The 17,441-nt window shown below is 47.0% G+C and overlaps 1 protein-coding gene across 2 annotated transcripts in view; it reads right to left on the reverse strand.

The window, feature by feature from the left end:
- The window catches only part of Pcid2 (PCI domain containing 2), a 29,868-nt gene that overhangs the window by 8,867 nt on the left and 3,560 nt on the right, over nt 1–17,441 (reverse strand). Inside the window, exons 2-9 of one of the 2 annotated variants that reach the window (NM_178708.3) lie at nt 15,983–16,072; nt 14,221–14,294; nt 13,261–13,326; nt 11,489–11,530; nt 9,801–9,855; nt 6,315–6,418; nt 1,909–1,984; nt 981–1,122 (exon numbers count right to left, since the gene is read on the reverse strand). In NM_178708.3, the coding sequence (NP_848823.2) occupies nt 981–1,122; nt 1,909–1,984; nt 6,315–6,418; nt 9,801–9,855; nt 11,489–11,530; nt 13,261–13,326; nt 14,221–14,294; nt 15,983–16,072 (649 nt within the window). Of the gene's footprint in view, nt 1–980; nt 1,123–1,908; nt 1,985–2,216; nt 5,761–6,314; nt 6,419–9,800; nt 9,856–11,488; nt 11,531–13,260; nt 13,327–14,220; nt 14,295–15,982; nt 16,073–17,441 lie in introns of those variants that run through there. The other variant, XM_006508761.3, reaches the window with a different exon arrangement.

The raw sequence follows: 17,441 nt of genomic DNA on the forward strand, positions 1-17,441 counted from the left end.
GAACTTTACCTGCTGCAGGCATTCCACACCTGGGCACACACCAGAGCCCTCTATGCCTATCACACAGATATCACACATCCAGGTTCACTGCTGCTCTACATACTATAGCAAGGATATGGAACAATCCAGACATCCATCAGCAGATGCAGAGAATAAAATGCACACAAACAGCATACTGTTCACTCGTTAGTTACACTTGCAAGGCACAGGGAGGCCACTCAGAACAGCAGCACTGGATACTACAGAAGGACAGACTGCGGGGGAGGGACACATGCGTCGTGAGAGGACAGCAAGCTAATGGCTTTCTAGTTCCAACTCTGTGGTAGCTAACCCACGTAAAAATGGGCGGGGAGAGCCAGCTCAGGTTGTCATCTGCCCTCTGTGCACCAGCCATGGCGCACACACACACACCAAAAAAATCACACCACACACATGCACACACACACACACACACACACATACACAAAATAATAAATTTCAAAAATACAATAAATCTAGGTGTGGTACCCCCTGTAATTCCAGGACACTCAGGAGCCTGAGGCCGGAGGATAACCATGAATTTGAGGATAGTCTAGGTTACATAGTGAATTCCAAGACAGCTTGTACTACAGAGTGAGACCCTGTCTCAAAAAACAAAGCAAAGAGGAGACTGGACAGATGACTAGGTAGTCAAAAGTGCTTCCTGCTTTTCCAAAGGACCCAAGTTCAGTTCCACCTGTAAGTCCTGCTCCAGGGGCTCAAACACCTTCTTCTGACTTCTGTGGGGACCTGCACAACACACACGGCATACATTCACATGGGGGTGCATGTGCATGCTCACTTGCTCGCGCGCTCTCTCTCTCTCTCTCTCACACACAATTTGGACTTGGATTATACATACGTCTCACCTTAATAAAATACAGTCTTATATTCTCTGCGACATCAATGTCAGTAAGGCAGAACACATCTTACCCAGACACGGAATAGTGTCATCACCGTACCTTGCTTGAAGTCACTGTCAAACATGGCCTTGCGCCCCACGTAGTACTTGTACGTGATCCTCTGCGCTGTGCTATAGTCATCTTTCAGATTCGAGCTGTCGATGGCTCTGATAAGAGGTTTACACAAATGGAGTTTGTTGATCTATAATAAAGAAGAAACCATTTAAAACATTCATAAGCAATATCAACAGAACAGGCAGACAAAAGGACAGACATGAACTTCTGGCTTACTTTTTTAATATAAATTTCAAAGTCATCAAAATTTCAATAAGAAACAAAAAACTACCTGGTACAGACAACATACAATGGAGAAGCTTGGACTCTGTAAGGGGAGCTAGCAAATGTCCAGGTAAACACCTGCACTCAGCCACACACTGGTGAGGACACACTAAATGTCCCATGAAGTGAAAGACAGATTCTCAGTGACGTGGGACGGGCTGCCCTGTGCCCACTTGTCTTTATGAAGCCAACTTGACTCCTTTGTTCATCCATATATCTATATATCCCCCTCGTTCCATAAAGTTGATATTACAACGCAGGACGAAGGCTCAAGTGGCCACATATACCCAGAGGCCGGCTCCATCACAAGGACCAGTTACCAAATGTTCAGGACTCCCGCCCCACACTCAGTGTGTGCTCACTCAAGAGCTCAGAGCGTGTGTCTGAAGGAGCTGCATTCCCACTAGCGATCCTAAATCACGTCTTCATGAACCTCCAGTTCTTACTGGCTTCTGTGGCACAGAATGCTGCGTGCTTTCTCCATGGAGCCCTGGCCCTCAGAAGGCACGGAATGACTAACAGCTGTTAGGATTGTTAATGTGGGCGTGGTCAGGATCTCTTCCTAACACATGTCAGAAGGCAAACTAAACCAGTAATTTACCTAGGCAGATAGAAAACAAGACTTTACAGAAACTCATGCAAAGCAAACCTTAAAGTAGATTTTAAATAGCTGGTTCACCAGGAACAGCATCCCCCACTTCTTAGAGTCTTCTATGCCGGCACGGCTACAGGAAGAGCAAACAAACATGATCAATTACAGAATAAACCGTTTGCCAGGACTAATTACTACTGTGAGAGAAAGCCTCAGCCAGAGTCATCAAAGAAAAGGTAAAGTTAAAGAGGAAAGAGCAGCTCTGCTCCCCCTGTCCCAGAGACAGCTGTGTCTTCTCCTGCCAGTCTCTTCCCTGACATGCAGTGGCAAAGGCCGGAGTGAATGGGTTTAGCCACAGCAGGCACCTGGTCACCAGAGCTGCCTTCCGTGCTGACTGTTGTGGATGTCGCTGCCATCAGTGACCCCCTCATTGACCTCAAGGTCTCCATGTCCCAGCACAACTCTATCCACAGCAAGTTCCATGGCACAGTCAAGACAGAACAGGAAACCTGTCATCAATGGGAAGGCCAGCTCCATCTTCCAGGAGTGAAATCCGGCCAACATCAGATGAGGCGGTGCTGGTGCCCACTGTGTTGTGGAGCTTACTGTGTCTTCACCATCATGGAGAATAGAGACAAAAGGTTATCCTATCTACCTTGTGCTGATGACCCTGTGACTGTGATAGGTGTGAACCGTGACAAGTAGGATAACTCTCTCAGCTTTGTTAGCAATGTCTCCTGCACCTCCACCTTGTTCAGCCCCGTCACGGACGGCTGAGGTCATCCACGCTATCACCGCCATCCACAAGACTGTGGACAGCCCCTCTGGAAAGCCGTGGTATACGGCTGAGGATACTCAGAGTATCATCCCTGGATTCACTGGTACTGCCAAGACTATGCGCGAGGTCACCCCAGAACCAACAGGTTGCTCAGGGGCAAGCATGGCCGTCTGTGTTCTTATCCCCGGTATGTCTGCTGTGGATCTGCTGTGCCACCTGAAGAAAGCTGACAAGGATGATGGCATCAAGAAGAAGGCCCACTGAAGGGCATCCCAGGCTACAGTGAGAACCAGGCTGTCTCCTGTGACTTTAACAGTGAAACCCACCGTTTTACCTTGGATGCTGGGGCTGGCATTTCTCTCAATGACAACTCTGTAAAGATCATTTCTTGGTATGACAACAAACAACACTACAGCAACAGGGTGGTGGACCTCACGGCCTGCATGTCCTCCAAGAGCAAGAAGACCTGGACCACTTTCCCCAGAAAGAACGGAGAGGAAGAGAGGGACCTCAGCTGTTGAGGCGTCCTTGTCCCAAGTCAGCTCCCTACCCTGAGTATCTGCCCTCACGGCTTCTAGCTCAGAATCCAGAGACAAAGGGCCCTTGGGAGTCTATTCTCTTGAACACCATCAGTGAAGTTTACTACAGCTGCCAAGAGAAGAAAAAGCAGCCCCAGAATTCTAACCCCGTTAAACAACTGCAGGCCCTCTGCAGCATTAGCAAAACTCTATAGGTGGAGATTGATAGGAGGCATTTTTGGAAGAACATTTTTTTTTCCTAGCAACAGCACCACAAAAATCCTCTGTAAACACATAAGGAGGAGCCCAAGGAGGGAGTCACAGAGAGTGACAAACCCTCTGCAGAAGCTCTCACAGGTGACCTTACGGTAAATAACAACTGAGTGGCCCTGGTGAAGAAACGCCAGGACACTGCTGACCAGGCCCTACCAAAGGCGCCAACGTCAAACTCAGCACAGCAGGGTCTGTGTGGTTCTGAAGGTCTACTTCACCCCAAAAGTCAAACAGGAACTTGGAGTCCTTGGAGGAAAATGTGTATAAAAATGTGCTTTTTCTAAAAAAAGGATGAAGAGAAATATTGAGATAATTTGACAAATGGACAGGGAGAAGACACAGACAAGAACAAGCGTAATAAACTCACAGAAGTGGTAGTTAGAGGTCGTCCTATAAAATTACCTCAATTCTGCTGAATATTTGTAGATGTTCATGATAAAACATTGGGAAAACAAAACTCAGAGTTGAATTAGTTCTGTGACTCCCCTCCAAGTAGTCCCTGACTGCAGGGGTGCTGGACCAGTGGCAGCTTCTGGGAACATGGGACTCAGAGCTCAAACTCAGGACACAGCAGAAACTGCAGGGTACTCATGGCAGGGAAGTGAACTGTCTCCAATGACACTGGTGTAAATGCTGTCCGCTGTCCACAGAACAAGGCCTGCTCTATGCCAGCTGCCCAGCTAGCTGCTCTACCTGCTCTCTCTCATAAATTGTTCCAACCGGTAGCCCAAAAAGACACTTGCTCGCTAGGTCAATGTTCTCACACCCAAGTGTGATAAAGAATTTAGATGTTCAATCTACTTGAAGAGTCACAGCAGAAACTCAAACTCAGAAAGCAAACTCAGGCAGTGAGAAATGAATAGGCAAGCACGGGTGAGCCACACTGGTACTGCCTTGCTGACCTGGCCCAGGAGGCACAAGAAAAGGCAAAGCCCAGGAGACTGCTCAGTTTGCCTGCCTTCCGGGCAGCATCTGGCTACTGTGGCACATGGCCCTCAGTAGTGTGCACTTCCTACTCTGTGATCACAGCCATTGTAACGGGCATAGGAGGCAGCTCACTGTGGCCTCGGATACTGCTGATTTAGAGCGGGCTAGGACCTGCTCACTAGAAACCTGTCTTTTTTTCTTCTTCCTCTCTCTCTCTCTCTCTCTCCCCCCTCTCAAGATTTTTCAAATATATAGATCATTACAGCTGGGCATGTAAAATACACCTTTAATCCTAGCACTCACAGAAGCAGGTAGATCTTTGTGAGTTTGAGGCCAGCTTGGTCTATAAATTCCAGGACAGCTGGGACTACCCAGAGAAATCCTGTCTTAAAAACAAAAACAAAAACAAAAAACCAAGGAGTGTTCATTTAAGCATGGGCTGCCCTTCAGTTCTAACAGTTCACTGTAGAGCCCATATTAGACCTTTATCGGTATGTTATTTCAAATGTTTTTCAAATATGGCTGTTTGACTTGTGGCAGTGTCCTTTGAAACACAGGTGTTTTTACTCTGCTTGGTTTTTTTGCAATCTGATGAGAAACCACCGAGAGTTCAAAGATCAAGGAGGGGTTGTTGTACAGAACCACAAGGACCTCAACTGTCCATTCAATAAACAGATATCAAGCTACTATGGCAGGAAACAGATGGTGAGAGACAAGGAGCCTTCCTCAGTTGTCCCCTCTGTCTTTAGTCACCAGCATCCACACATGACAGTGCTAAGTGCACTGCACTGTGGGAGCTTATGGGCAGAAACTCCATCCACCGTGGGATGGGCAGTGAGAGCCTAGAGATGGCTGAGACCTTCACCTACAGTCAGTTAAGACTGGTGGTGAGAAGTGAGAAACAGCCGAGACCTCTAATCACGGGAGGACACAAAGACAGCCAGGGTCTCCAATCACAAAAACAAAACAGCAACAGCAACACAAACCAGCCAATTAGAATACGGGGGAAAGGAAAGCCTTGAGACAGCTTAGACCTTCAACCATGGGAGGGCAGCGAGGATAATACAGCAAAACCATGCTCAACTTAACACGAGTCCATTTCCTGTAAACGCATAATCAAATAACATGATGGAATGATTGGTGGAGATAGTTTTAGGAAAAAGATGGAAACACTTTCTGACAGAAGGTTAAGAAAAAAATTAAACCAGCTGTGTTGCAAACCAGCTAAGACAAATTACACAAAATAAAAGTGGGGGAGTGATCAAAAGGATATAAAAATTAAATATTAAAAAATATAATAAGCAAGCTGGGCAGTGGGAGTGCAGACCTTTAATCCTCGCACTTGGGAGGCAGAAGCAGTGGATTTATGAGTTTGAGGCCAGCCTGGTCTACAGAGTGAGTTCCAGGACAGCCAGGGCCACACAGAAACCCTGTCTCAAAAATCCAAAAAAAAAAAAAAAAAAAAAAAAAAAAAAAAAAATGTATATATAATTAAATAAAATGCCATGCAAACACCTGGGAGACAGAGGCAAGAGGATCTCTGAGTTTGAGACCAGCCTGGATTCCAGGACAGCCAGGGATACACACAGAGAAACCCTGTCTTACAAACACAAAAACAAAAACAAAAGAACAAAAAAATCTAATAAACCAATCACTCAAAAATTCGGACGCTCAACAAACCATCTACAGGGGACTACAACCTCACTGCTAGACAGCAGCAATGCTCAAGTCAGTGACAAGCAGAGAAGCTCCGTGTCCCCGCAGGGAGCAAGGGTGAGGGGGCCTGGCTGTCAAAGCCAGACAAGGGCACTGCTCAGAGCACTGACAGGTAGAGAAAGCCAGGCTGCGTGCACTGGGCAGAGACCTTCCAAAGTGAAGGCAGAAAGTGTGGCCAGCACCAAGGACCGAGTACAGGGAGAGCAACACATGCTCTGACGGTGAGCACGTTGCCCCCAGACCTCACTCACGTGTCACTGGCACAGACTCGGAAGCAGCTCATCAGCAGCTCGGCAGCTTTTTCCAGCATGTCTCCAACTTTGCTCTTCCCTTTCTTTACCAACTGCTGGTCTGCCTAACGATACAAAAGGGATTTACTTTTTAAAGCAAATAGAGGCAAAATTAATGGTGCAAGTCTCTAATAGTGTGTGCATCTGCAGAGTAGCCGGTGCTAACCAGTGAGCTTATTTTTACAGCCCTTCTCAGACAATTTTTTTGTTTTGTTTTGTTTTTTGAGACAGGGTTTTTCTGTGTAGCCCTGGCTGTCCTGGAACTCACTCTGCAGACCAGGATGGCCTCAAACTCAGAAATCCACCTGCCTCTGCCTCCCGAGTGCTGGGATTAAAGGCGTGAGCCACCACTGCCCAGTCAGGCAGACAATTTTTAAGAACTGAGAAGTGTATGTATGTATGTATGTATGTATGTATGTATATCTTTTCCTTCCCCATATCAGTTCTCAAGTCAAGCTGACGCCAGCCCCAGATGGCCTGTTTGGTCTTTGTCAACCTGACGCAAACCTAAACATGGCTGGGAAGAGAAAATCTTTATTGAGAAAACGCCTCATGTGTACCTGTAGTCCAGGCTCTGCGGTACTTTCCTAATTAGTGACCGATGCAGGAGGGTCCGGCTCATTGTGGCAGTGCAACGCCTAGGCTGGTGGTCCTGAGTTCTATGGAAGGCAGGCTGAGCAAGCCATGGGAGCAAGCCAGTAAGCAGCACTCCTCTGTGGTTGCTGCTTCAGCTCCTGCCCTGACTTCCTTTAATGATAGACTATGATGCAGGGTGCTTTTGGCGATGGTGTTACCATAGCAACAAACAGCAAACCAGGACACCAGCCTTGGCCTAATGCACAGGCCTGCAGCTCCCTCTTGAATTGGTCTCTGACCTTCCCTCCTGTGCATAGCGGTCCAGCCCTGAACAAAACCTGCTGAGGAGGTGAAGTATCACTTCTACCCTGGGCTTAGAAGAGAGTCAGACTCTTTCCATTTTAGGAAGGTGATCAGGTCTTGAGGCGGCCCTGGCGAATGGGCCTTTATGAATGAGGTCCCAGAAGGACTAAAGCAGTGGCTCTCACCCTTTAATACTGTTCCTCATGTTGTGGTGATCCCCAACAGTAAGATTTTCATTGCTACTTCATAACTGTAATTTTGCTACTGTTATGAATCGTAATGTAAATATCTGATATTCAGAATATCTGATGAGCAACCCCCAAAGGGGTCTTGACCCAGAGGTTGAGAACTGCTGGACTAAAGCGCTGCCTCCGTGGTTAGGAGTGCATCCTGTTCTGATGGAGAACCCGAGTTGGATCCCAGCACCCCTATTAGCTCACAACTCCGTAACTCCAGCTCCAGGGGATCTAACACCCTCCACAGGCAACCACACTCACAGACACACATACATACAATTAATTAAAAAGTACAACTAAATATTTAAGTGGGGGGTGGGGCAGTGAGCTTCCTTGCCCCACCACGAGGACTGAGCAAAAGACACCATCAGTGAAACAGAAACTGACAGCAGTTTCACTAGACACACAAACTGCCTGCGCTTTGTGTTGGAGTGTTAGTCTCCTTATCAGTGAGATATGAACATGCTGTCTATACCTAACCAGTCCATGGCATATACACTGTTACCACAGTTGGAATAGACTGAAGCAGAGCTATAACAAAACCACATAACCATGCAGTTTGGTGAAAGATCAGTGCCAAATGCAGGAAGAGGGCTATATGAGGGTAAAATGTTCACTGAGGTCCTTTCCTAATTAGTGACTGATGTGGGAAGGTCACGTCCAGGCGTGGTCCTGGGTTCTATGGGAAGACAGGTGGAGCAGCCAAGGTGACCACAATGTGCTACCTGTTAAGACACGCTTCAGGGCCTGGGGGCAGCTCAAGGAAGCGGCAGCCTTACAAGCACAACGTCCTGAATCAGAGTCCCAGAACAACAGTTCACACAACAACACTACACAGCAAAAACCATGGTGTATATGCTTGTAATCCCAGCCACCCAGCCTGGCCTAGCAGTCATGTTCCAGACTGATGAGATGGGACCCTGTCACAAGACCATCACCTCTGAGGCCGTCTCTTCCTCCTTAAGCATGTGAGTACAAACACACACATACATGTTTCTGGGGGCTTTGGTTATGTCAAGAACAAACAGTCTATAATGATCTGAGAATCCTCAAATGGCTCCACAAAGCTGCACCTTACAATGGATTCAATGCAGATGCAGCAATACCCAGATGGTCACTGTTAAACAGAACTAGGTTAAGAGTCTGAGACACAAGGTAATGCCATTCTTTTCTTATCTCTTTAAATTAATCACCAAAAATTTATTATTGTTATTGTTTTATATGTATGTGCGTTTTGTCTGCATGTACGTCTATGCACCATGTGTGCACCTGGTACCCATGAAGGCAGAAGAAGGCATTAGATGTCCCAGGACTGGAGTTAGACTGTTGTGAGGGGCAACATGGGTGCTAGACATCAAAGCCAGTCACCTGTAAGGAAGCCAGTGTCCAGAACCACCAAGCCATCTCTCTCGCCCTGGTGCTCCCCAGCTCCTCCCACTTGGTTCTCTGCAGCTTTCAGTTCTTTGCTGGGGATCAATGTGCTCATGTTTGTTCCTAATTGCCCTCTGGTGGCTGCCTTACAACCCGCATCAGGTCCTCCAGCCTCTGTTGTGGAGTCTGGGGGAGTCTCTTCAGGATCAATGCTTCTGGGGTACTGTGTTATTAAGCTATATGTGCCCTTTCAGCAGCTCTCTGCTGGCCTCATGTGTTAGTGGGAGAGCAGAGACGCCACCTCTTTGCTGGCATTTGCTGCTGTAGACTTGTTTGTGGAGCACTGGAGCAGACAGTCTGACGGAAGGTGCTGCTGTGCAGGGCAGTTACCCTCTGTTTCATAGGTCTCATCACTGCCTGTGGAGTCTGTGTTCTCCTTGCCAGAGCGCTCATCAGAACAGACAGGAAGCTCCGTCCATGTTGCAGAGCTCTGTGAGCTTTAACATTCACAGTCCTGCAACTGGCTTAGTGAGAAGAGAGTGCTGGTCTGGAACCAGAAATCACCAACAGTTTTTAAAACCACAAAGAGTCTAAGGCCCAAAGGATGTTTCTGTGGCTCCAGAGCTGGCCTGTGCTGCTCCTCAAGGGAGGCTGACTGTAGTCCAGGATCTGTACCCTCAGCCACCACCCGATTCCTGAGCACAGGCCACAGCTCAGAAGTAAAGGAGGATGCAAAGCCCCTCACATCTGTCCACTCAGCTCCAGTGGCCGCCACCTCTCCACAGACAGGGCCTGTCTGCATGGACAAGGACGACAGACAGCCAAGCTGCTGCCTGGTCTTCCCCTCCTTACACCAGATACATCCCACTTCCTATTCATCCCTCAAAACTGGAAACTAAGCAGTAGGTAGTCACCCTATGTATTTAACTTCAAACCAATAGGGATAGAAAATTGAACTTACATTATTGGCAAATATCCGAAGGTCAAGTGCTACTGCATACATGACAGGCAGAGCCCTAAGGACGAAAAGTAAATATGCTTGAAGAGGTAAAAGGCACACACCCTACCACTGACAGCCACGGCTATTACCCAGAGCCAGGGCCACACACCCCCCAACTCAGATGGCTGCTCCTCCTCCTGCGTCTGTCGCAGACACAATGTAACCCAGATTTCCAGGCCAAATCCTTAATTCTTACTCCATACCACTGTCCCAGCCCTGTCCAGAGAACTGGACCCTGGTCTATCTGGGAGGGAGCTCCCAGAACTCTGTCCTTCCCTAACTCCCCACTACCAGCAAACAGCTCCATTTTTAAAACACTGAGGCCCTGAGCATTAGCCGCAGTATGCAATACACAGTACACAGGTCTGTGTACATCTAGCTGCCTGCACCAGGCTTTCAGTCATGCATAAACTAAGTCTTCACTCGGAAAAGAAAAAGTACAGCTGGTTGCTGATGGCGCACACCTTTAATCCCAGCACTCAGGAAGCAGAGGAAAAGCAGATCTCTGAGTTTGAGGGCAGCCTATTCTATAGAGCAAGTTCCAAGCAGCCAGGGCTACATAGAGAAAGCCTTTCAGAAGAGAAAGGGGGGGGGGGGGGAAGAGGAAGAGAGGGACAGGGACAGAGAGAATATCAGACATGAAAAAATGGACATCTCTAATCACAACATTTGGGAAGTTGGAGCAGGAGAATGAAAACTTCCAGCCTAGTCTAAACTACAAAGATCCTGCCTCAAACTTCTCCCATAGCTGTCCCTCAAAAATTGGAGGCTAAGGATGTAGTTCAGTTAGTAGAGCCTTTGCTCAGCATGCACAAAGCCGTAGGTTGGTCCCCAGCATGATATACTGGATGTGGCGGCACACGCGTGTAGTTTCAGCATTAGAGCAATGGAAGCAGGTTCAAGGTCATCTTCTGCTATAGTGAGTTTGAAGCTCATCAGGGCATATGAGACCATGTCTCAGAAAACGCCTTAAAAGGTCTAGGAACAGAACTAAGACGCAGAGTGTTTGCCTGGTACATACAGGGACCTGAGTAGTACCGGTACTGGAAAAAAATGCTTAAGATAATCCAAAAGCTCTATAGTGGCCTTCACCCAGCATCTAAAATCAAAAGTTAAAAACTGACAAACTGATAAATACTCCCATAACAGAAACTGTTCCCTGTGCTCTGTGTACAAGCTGTCTTTGTATTTCTCAAATGCTGATTTCTGTATTGGCAGAGAGTCAGTATTTTGTAAACATCTTCTACATCACCTTCTGAATGGCCCATAACAAAGCAGGAGAGGACAGACTGCTGGACTTCTGGGCAGAGTTGGAACTTTGAGAAAGAGTCAGAGGCGAGATGCAGAGGAAGAAACAGGTGCTGGTACTGGGGAGAGGTAACTAACAGGCCATGTGACAGACACAGATTAGAATAAATGGGTTAGTTAAGTTATACGAGCCAGTTGGGAAACGGCCTAAGCTAAGGCCTGAGCTTCATAAACCACTACAGGTCGGTGTCACTCTCAGGAGCTGGTGGGTTGGGACAGTCTGGGGATAAGAAGCCCTGAAACGGCTCTTCCTCCAGACTTGGCCATGTCGGTTTTCCCAAGCCCACACTGACCGACCGACACCACCTCATCTCCAGCTGGTTGCTCCTGGCCCTGCTTACCAGTTTTCCTCTTTGTGAGCCTGGAATGCCCGGAGGAATGATGTGCTGTGTTAAGGAAAGAACGACACACACAATTTAAGGATACTACTCTTAGTACAAGTAGACAAGGGACAAAGTGTGCTCTTTCGATGACTGGAAAGTCTTGAAGGAAGAAAACACACCACAATAGCCATGTGTCAGCAGCCAAGTAGACTCAATGCATTCACTTCATACAGACGGGCATGGGGAGATGAAGCTTCCAGTCCAGCGCCACAGTGAGATCCTGTCCCACAATTAAAAAGAGAGAGAGAGAGAGAGAGAGAGAGATAGAGAGAGAGAGAGAGAGAGAGAGAGATGCATGCCTGTGCGTGTGCACATGTGTGTGGACACAGGCCTGTGTGCCTGTGTCTATGGTGGCTGGAGGGCAGCTGTGGGTGTTACTCCTTGGGCCATTCACCTCCTTTTCTGAGGTAAGGTCTCTCTCACTGGGATCTAAAGCTCCTCAATTAGAGCCCAGGAGTCCTGGGGATGGACCTGCCTGTCTCCACTTGCCCAGTGATGGATTACAAGCACACACCACCATGTCTGCCTTTTTTGTGGGTGCTGGGGATCCAACTCCAGTCCTTCTATTTATGAGGCAAGCTTGTAACCAGTTGAGCTATCTCCCCACCCCCTGTTATGAGATGTTTCTCTTTTACATTTGTTCCTGGTTTCTCTGAGTCCACTGGTGATGAACCACATTTAAGTGGTCAAGAATCTGTACTATAAGGTTTATTTTATCAACGCTAGAATTCTTAAGTTCTAGGGAAATTTGGATAGCAGCATTCTCTTCTTAGTGTATTTAAATACAGTAGTTTTTTTCAAAAACTAACTAAAACCTAGAGCTCTACAAATACGTATTAGCATGCTCTTGAATCACAGAGTGAGGGTGATGTATGTATGTGAGTCTACTCTTCCCACCTAGGCTGGGATATGCATACTAAGATTTAACCAGTCTCTGCAAGCACACATGCAAAACATTCTTTTCTTAATTAAGTCTTTAGGTTAGTATGCAAAATACTGGGTTTCACTATGGCATTTTTATATAAAATGGTATTGTCAAAACACTGGGGTGGGGGGAGCTGGTGTCCGACAACCCAGCCCTGGGATAGACAGGTAGATCCTAAAAGCTTGCTGGCCAGCCAGCTTAGTCAAAACAGCAAACTTGCAGTTCAGTGAGAGATCCCACTTCAAGACAATAAGGCAGAGGCAAGACATCCTTTTTAGGTTTCTGACCTCTGAGTGTACACAGAGGTGCAGGCACCTGCACATTCATGGACACACACCACACACAAACACACAAACACACACACACACACACACACACACACACACACACACACACAGACACAAACCTTGTTCTCAACCAAACTAAATAAACCCACCCTCTATGTATATACTGATGACATTAAGGAGACGGGAACTAGGGGACTAATTAAGGAGAATTAAGGGGACTAATGGGAGGGGAGGGAAAAGGAAAGAAAGGATGGAGTAGTGAGGTATGGGAGGGAATGTCTTCTAAGGAAATACAGGGGCCTGAAAACAGCCTCATGTAACCCTGTATAGTATAAATAAATAAAATCCAGTATATTGAACAGTGTTCTTCCTTACTATATAAGTAACTGGGTGAGTCTTAAGAGCCAGGCTAAATGTAGGAATTCAAGAGATTGTGGTTCTTTTTTAGCTGAAGGTTTCAACAACTGGCTCAATGTTTCCAGACTGTGAGCTTCAATAACGCACGTGGTAAAGGATATTGGACTATCACCGTCTGGCACTTGTACGCTTCTATGAAGTCGTGATTCCCCACAGCATAGGTACACCTGGAAAAGATATCAGGGTCTGAAGAGCATCTACTCACGACAGCTGGATGCCACATCAGCCCAGAGTGCAGTTCTTTCACACCCTGCCCGATTCTCTCCTGCTCCTGCCAGGCAGAAAACCACAATGGAGGAAGCACTAGGGCCCACTGACAGAAAGCAGCTGATGGAAGGTGAAGCCCACAGGGTTCTGACGCTGCTCTGTCAAGTGCCAGAATAGGAAATCCTTCAGCTGCTCTGGGCAAAGGGACTGCAGATGAGCACGGCCCTCCACAGTCAGGGAGCCTCCAAAGACACTCACTCTGTCTAGGTTCCTGCTGGAAGCCAGATTCGGCTCATCACCAGATCTGGAACCTCACTGCAGAGAGCACACAGCTAGGAAAACAGGGGTGCGCCTTTGCTGCAAGAAACAATAGTGGCATCCCCAAGTCTTTCAAGGCCTGACCCAGCTTCCTCTGAGATACAACTGGCAGGCAGTCCTGTGACATGGCTTTGGCTTTAGGATGCACAGTTCTGTCTGAAGTGTCTGACACTAGAGAGAAAGCAGCAGGCAGACTGTGCAAACAATAAGAAGCTCTGCTTTGCTTTGCTTAACTCTGATGCTTTTTTTTCCTTGTAAGGCAAAGATATTAAAACCATATTGTGCCATGAGAAAAGCAAGACCTCCGTTAGTTATTACAAATACAAAACGACAGTAGAGATACCAGGTGTGACACAAGAGGCACATGACACATTTGTCCACTTTTCCAAGTTAGTTATTCACTGCTGCAAGCAAACAATGATGCATGATAAATCAGAGTGAACGAGTTACATGCATGCAGCTGTGTGTTACATGCATGCAGCTGTGTTACATGCATTCAGCTGTGTGTGTTTGTCTTCCTACTGTCAAAAGATTACCTTAAATGAGCTGCAAACATTTCATCATATGGGGGCTCCAGAACTTGCTGGCATTTCTCTTCTGGAGAGGCCATCTAATCCACAAGAAAAAAGGGCAGGGTAAAGTTAGGGGGCATGAAAGACAGCGATGAATACAAAGAGCTTCAGATGAACACTCTCCGAACTTCACAGCCCAAAGAAATGGTTCAGTCAGGCACTCGAGGATGAAGCTCGTTGCTCCACCAATATCTGTATTTCAAGAAAACAAGAAGCCCAGGAATCCAATTCGGTTGTTTGCTGCAGGCCAGAAAAGATGCTAGGCATTTTCATAGATATTTTATTTAGTGTGTATGTCTATAGATATGTGTGTGTATAGGTGTATGTGTGTGTATGTGTGTAGGTGTATGATGTGTGCCATGGCACACACAGAAGTCCAGGCTTGCTCAACAAGGACTTCTACCCAACTGTCCATCTCATGGGCTCTCACACATATTCTAGTACTTAAAGCTGGCCAGTCAAGAAACACACGAGGAACTCCTACGCCTTTAATAAACAAGATGTACAGCTCCTTCCATAAATAAGGTCATGTTACGAGTCACTGAACAGCTCCCTATGGGGAACAAGTGTCCTGGGATAAGGGCCAACAGTAATTTCTAACCCCCCTTCCTTCCAGTGGTGAAGACTGGATGAGCTGAGGACACTTTTGAGTCATCACCTGACTGGCCTTAGAGCACCTAGAATGAGCGTGACTTCTGCATGTCCAGAACGGGTGACAGATATGTGAAAGATATGTCCTTGCCCTGCAGAGCGGATACCCACTAACCTGTTAAAGGGCTCAAGAAAAAAGTAAGGAAAGAGAACACACCATTGTGACTCGTAAGAGTCATCCAAGCTGGGACACTATCGAATCTCAGGCCAGCCTGGGTCTACCCACAAGCCTGGGACTCAGGGCAGCACTGGCTTCCCTGGGCTTCCAGCTGAAGATAGCAGGTCACACAGGGGGCCTACTCAGCCTCCATAACCACACAGCCCACAGAGAGTGATCTCAGTGTATGTATGAACTATGCATGTATAGATGCATTCCTATCAGTTGCTTTTCTAACAGTAAACTAGTACAAAGTGAAGTAACAGGAATGAAGAAGTCAGTGAGCCCTCACCAGCTGCCGAGCCTGATGGACTGGCTCAGTCACAGGATCCACACAGGGGAAGAAGAGAAACAACTCCCACAAGCTGTCCCCTGACCTCACACACACACACACACACACACACACACACACACATCATGGTACATGCATGCCCAAATACATATGCACAAAAACTAATAAGTGTAATTTTAAAATTAAACTTGAAAAGAAAAAGAAAATAAAACACCATTTTGTAGCACCTCCTGAAAAACCTGTCTCAGAGGGTGACCACCAGCATGAACCTACAGATGAAAGGTCAGTGGAACACTGTCCAGACAGATGGACCTACTAGTCACACACACACAAAGCCCATCATCCCAGCTGAACAGCAGCCAAGATAGCTGTTCGCATAGCTCTCACATAGGGGTGCTGTGGCCAAGTGAGCTAGGCTTTCTTCAAGAAACTTAGAAATTTTCAAAAGAGAATGGCAATATTAGTTTCCTTTTATTCAAACTTTAAATTTCCGTAGAAAACTGACTGCCCCACAGTTCTCTCTAGATGCCTGTATATAGCCCTTCCTATCTGCAGATAGATAGATATATCCCCTCACCCCTCTTTCTTCATTTTCTTTAGACACCATGGGTATATCTACCACCTACCTGGAGCCGTGGGTTCGCAACATGAGGGTGCTTAAAGGATACCAGCTCTGCACAGGATGCTCCATCTCTGGTGTCGATGGCTTCATATACCTGAAAAGGTGAAGGGGAAACTTGAGCAGGTAGGCAAGATCTGTTCTCACAGGACCAGAGCAATGACCTGCATGCCGTAAGAGCAGTTTCCTCCTCTGTGAAAGAGGCCAGAATAATCGAAATGTAAAGTTAGCCAGGAAACCACTTTATTTCAAAATGGGATCTTCTGGGGGTAAGAAAACAGGTAAGACAGAGTCCCCCAAGGTAGGGAGCAATCCCCAGGGCAGTTCACTCCTAAGTGACCTCCTTTGCTAGTGACCTTAGAGGTGGCAGGAGGAAGTAACTCTAATACCAGTAGCTCTGTACGTCCATAATCACCTAATTGTGCCTAAAGCCTAACGTACAACTTTGTTAGCAACTGGCATAACTCCACAGGAAACTGCACACAGGCCTGGACTCTAAGAAAGTCCTATCAGAGCCTTGCCTCAATAACAACATAAAGAACTAAGGAGTGGGAAAGAGAACAAGGGTAGTGACAGGTCTTAATAAGCAAATCTTTTTTAAAAAATAAACAAATCTTAAAACCGTAGCTGGGGGGCGGGGGAGGGTGGCTGAGGATGAAGCCCCATGGTCCTAGCATGTGCAAGTCCCTCGGTTTAAGTCTCCAGTATTCTTTTCAAGTGTCTGGTCACTCCACAGCTACCTCGTCCCTGGCACCCAGCCACCTGCCATAGGTGCTTTACCAAATGCTAACACAGAAGCTGCATCCTTCTAGGTTAGGCACCATTTGGACCATGAATTTACATCCCAAACAGCACCTGTGCACAATACCTGGGCAGGCACATCAGGGGAGCGTGTGCTTCAGGAACCCCAGGAGACTTCTCTCCCAACTACACTAGGTCTTCTCAGGTCCTAGTCAGCCCACAGGGGTACCACCTGCCTCAAACCTGACAGTTCCTTAAAACTGTACAGGCTGGCAAGATGACTTAGCAGGTAAAAGTGCTGACTGCTCTTCCGAAGGTCCTGAGTTCAAAGCCCAGCAACCATATGGTGGCTCACACCACCGGTAATGAGATCTGACACCCTCTTCTGGTGCATCTGAAGTCAGCTACAGTGTACTTATGTATAATAATAAATAAATCTTTGGGCCAGAACAAGCGGGATCGATCAGAGTGAGTACAGGTTCTAAAATTCAATTCACAACAACCACATGAAGGCTCACAACCATCTGTACAGCTACGGTGTACTTATATACATTAAAAAAAAAAAAAAAAAAAAAAAAACAACTGTATACATTCCTTCTATCCACTGAAATCCCACAGCAAACATAAATAGTACCAGGCTTGTATTCTAAGTTCCATTCCCCACTGACAGCAAAGCTCCTTGGAGGAAGGGCTGATGCCAGAAGCTGGGTCAGGGGAGCCTCGGA

Source organism: Mus musculus, chromosome 8 (genome assembly GCF_000001635.26).
Source record: "Mus musculus strain C57BL/6J chromosome 8, GRCm38.p6 C57BL/6J".
NCBI classification, from domain to species: domain Eukaryota; kingdom Metazoa; phylum Chordata; class Mammalia; order Rodentia; family Muridae; genus Mus; species Mus musculus.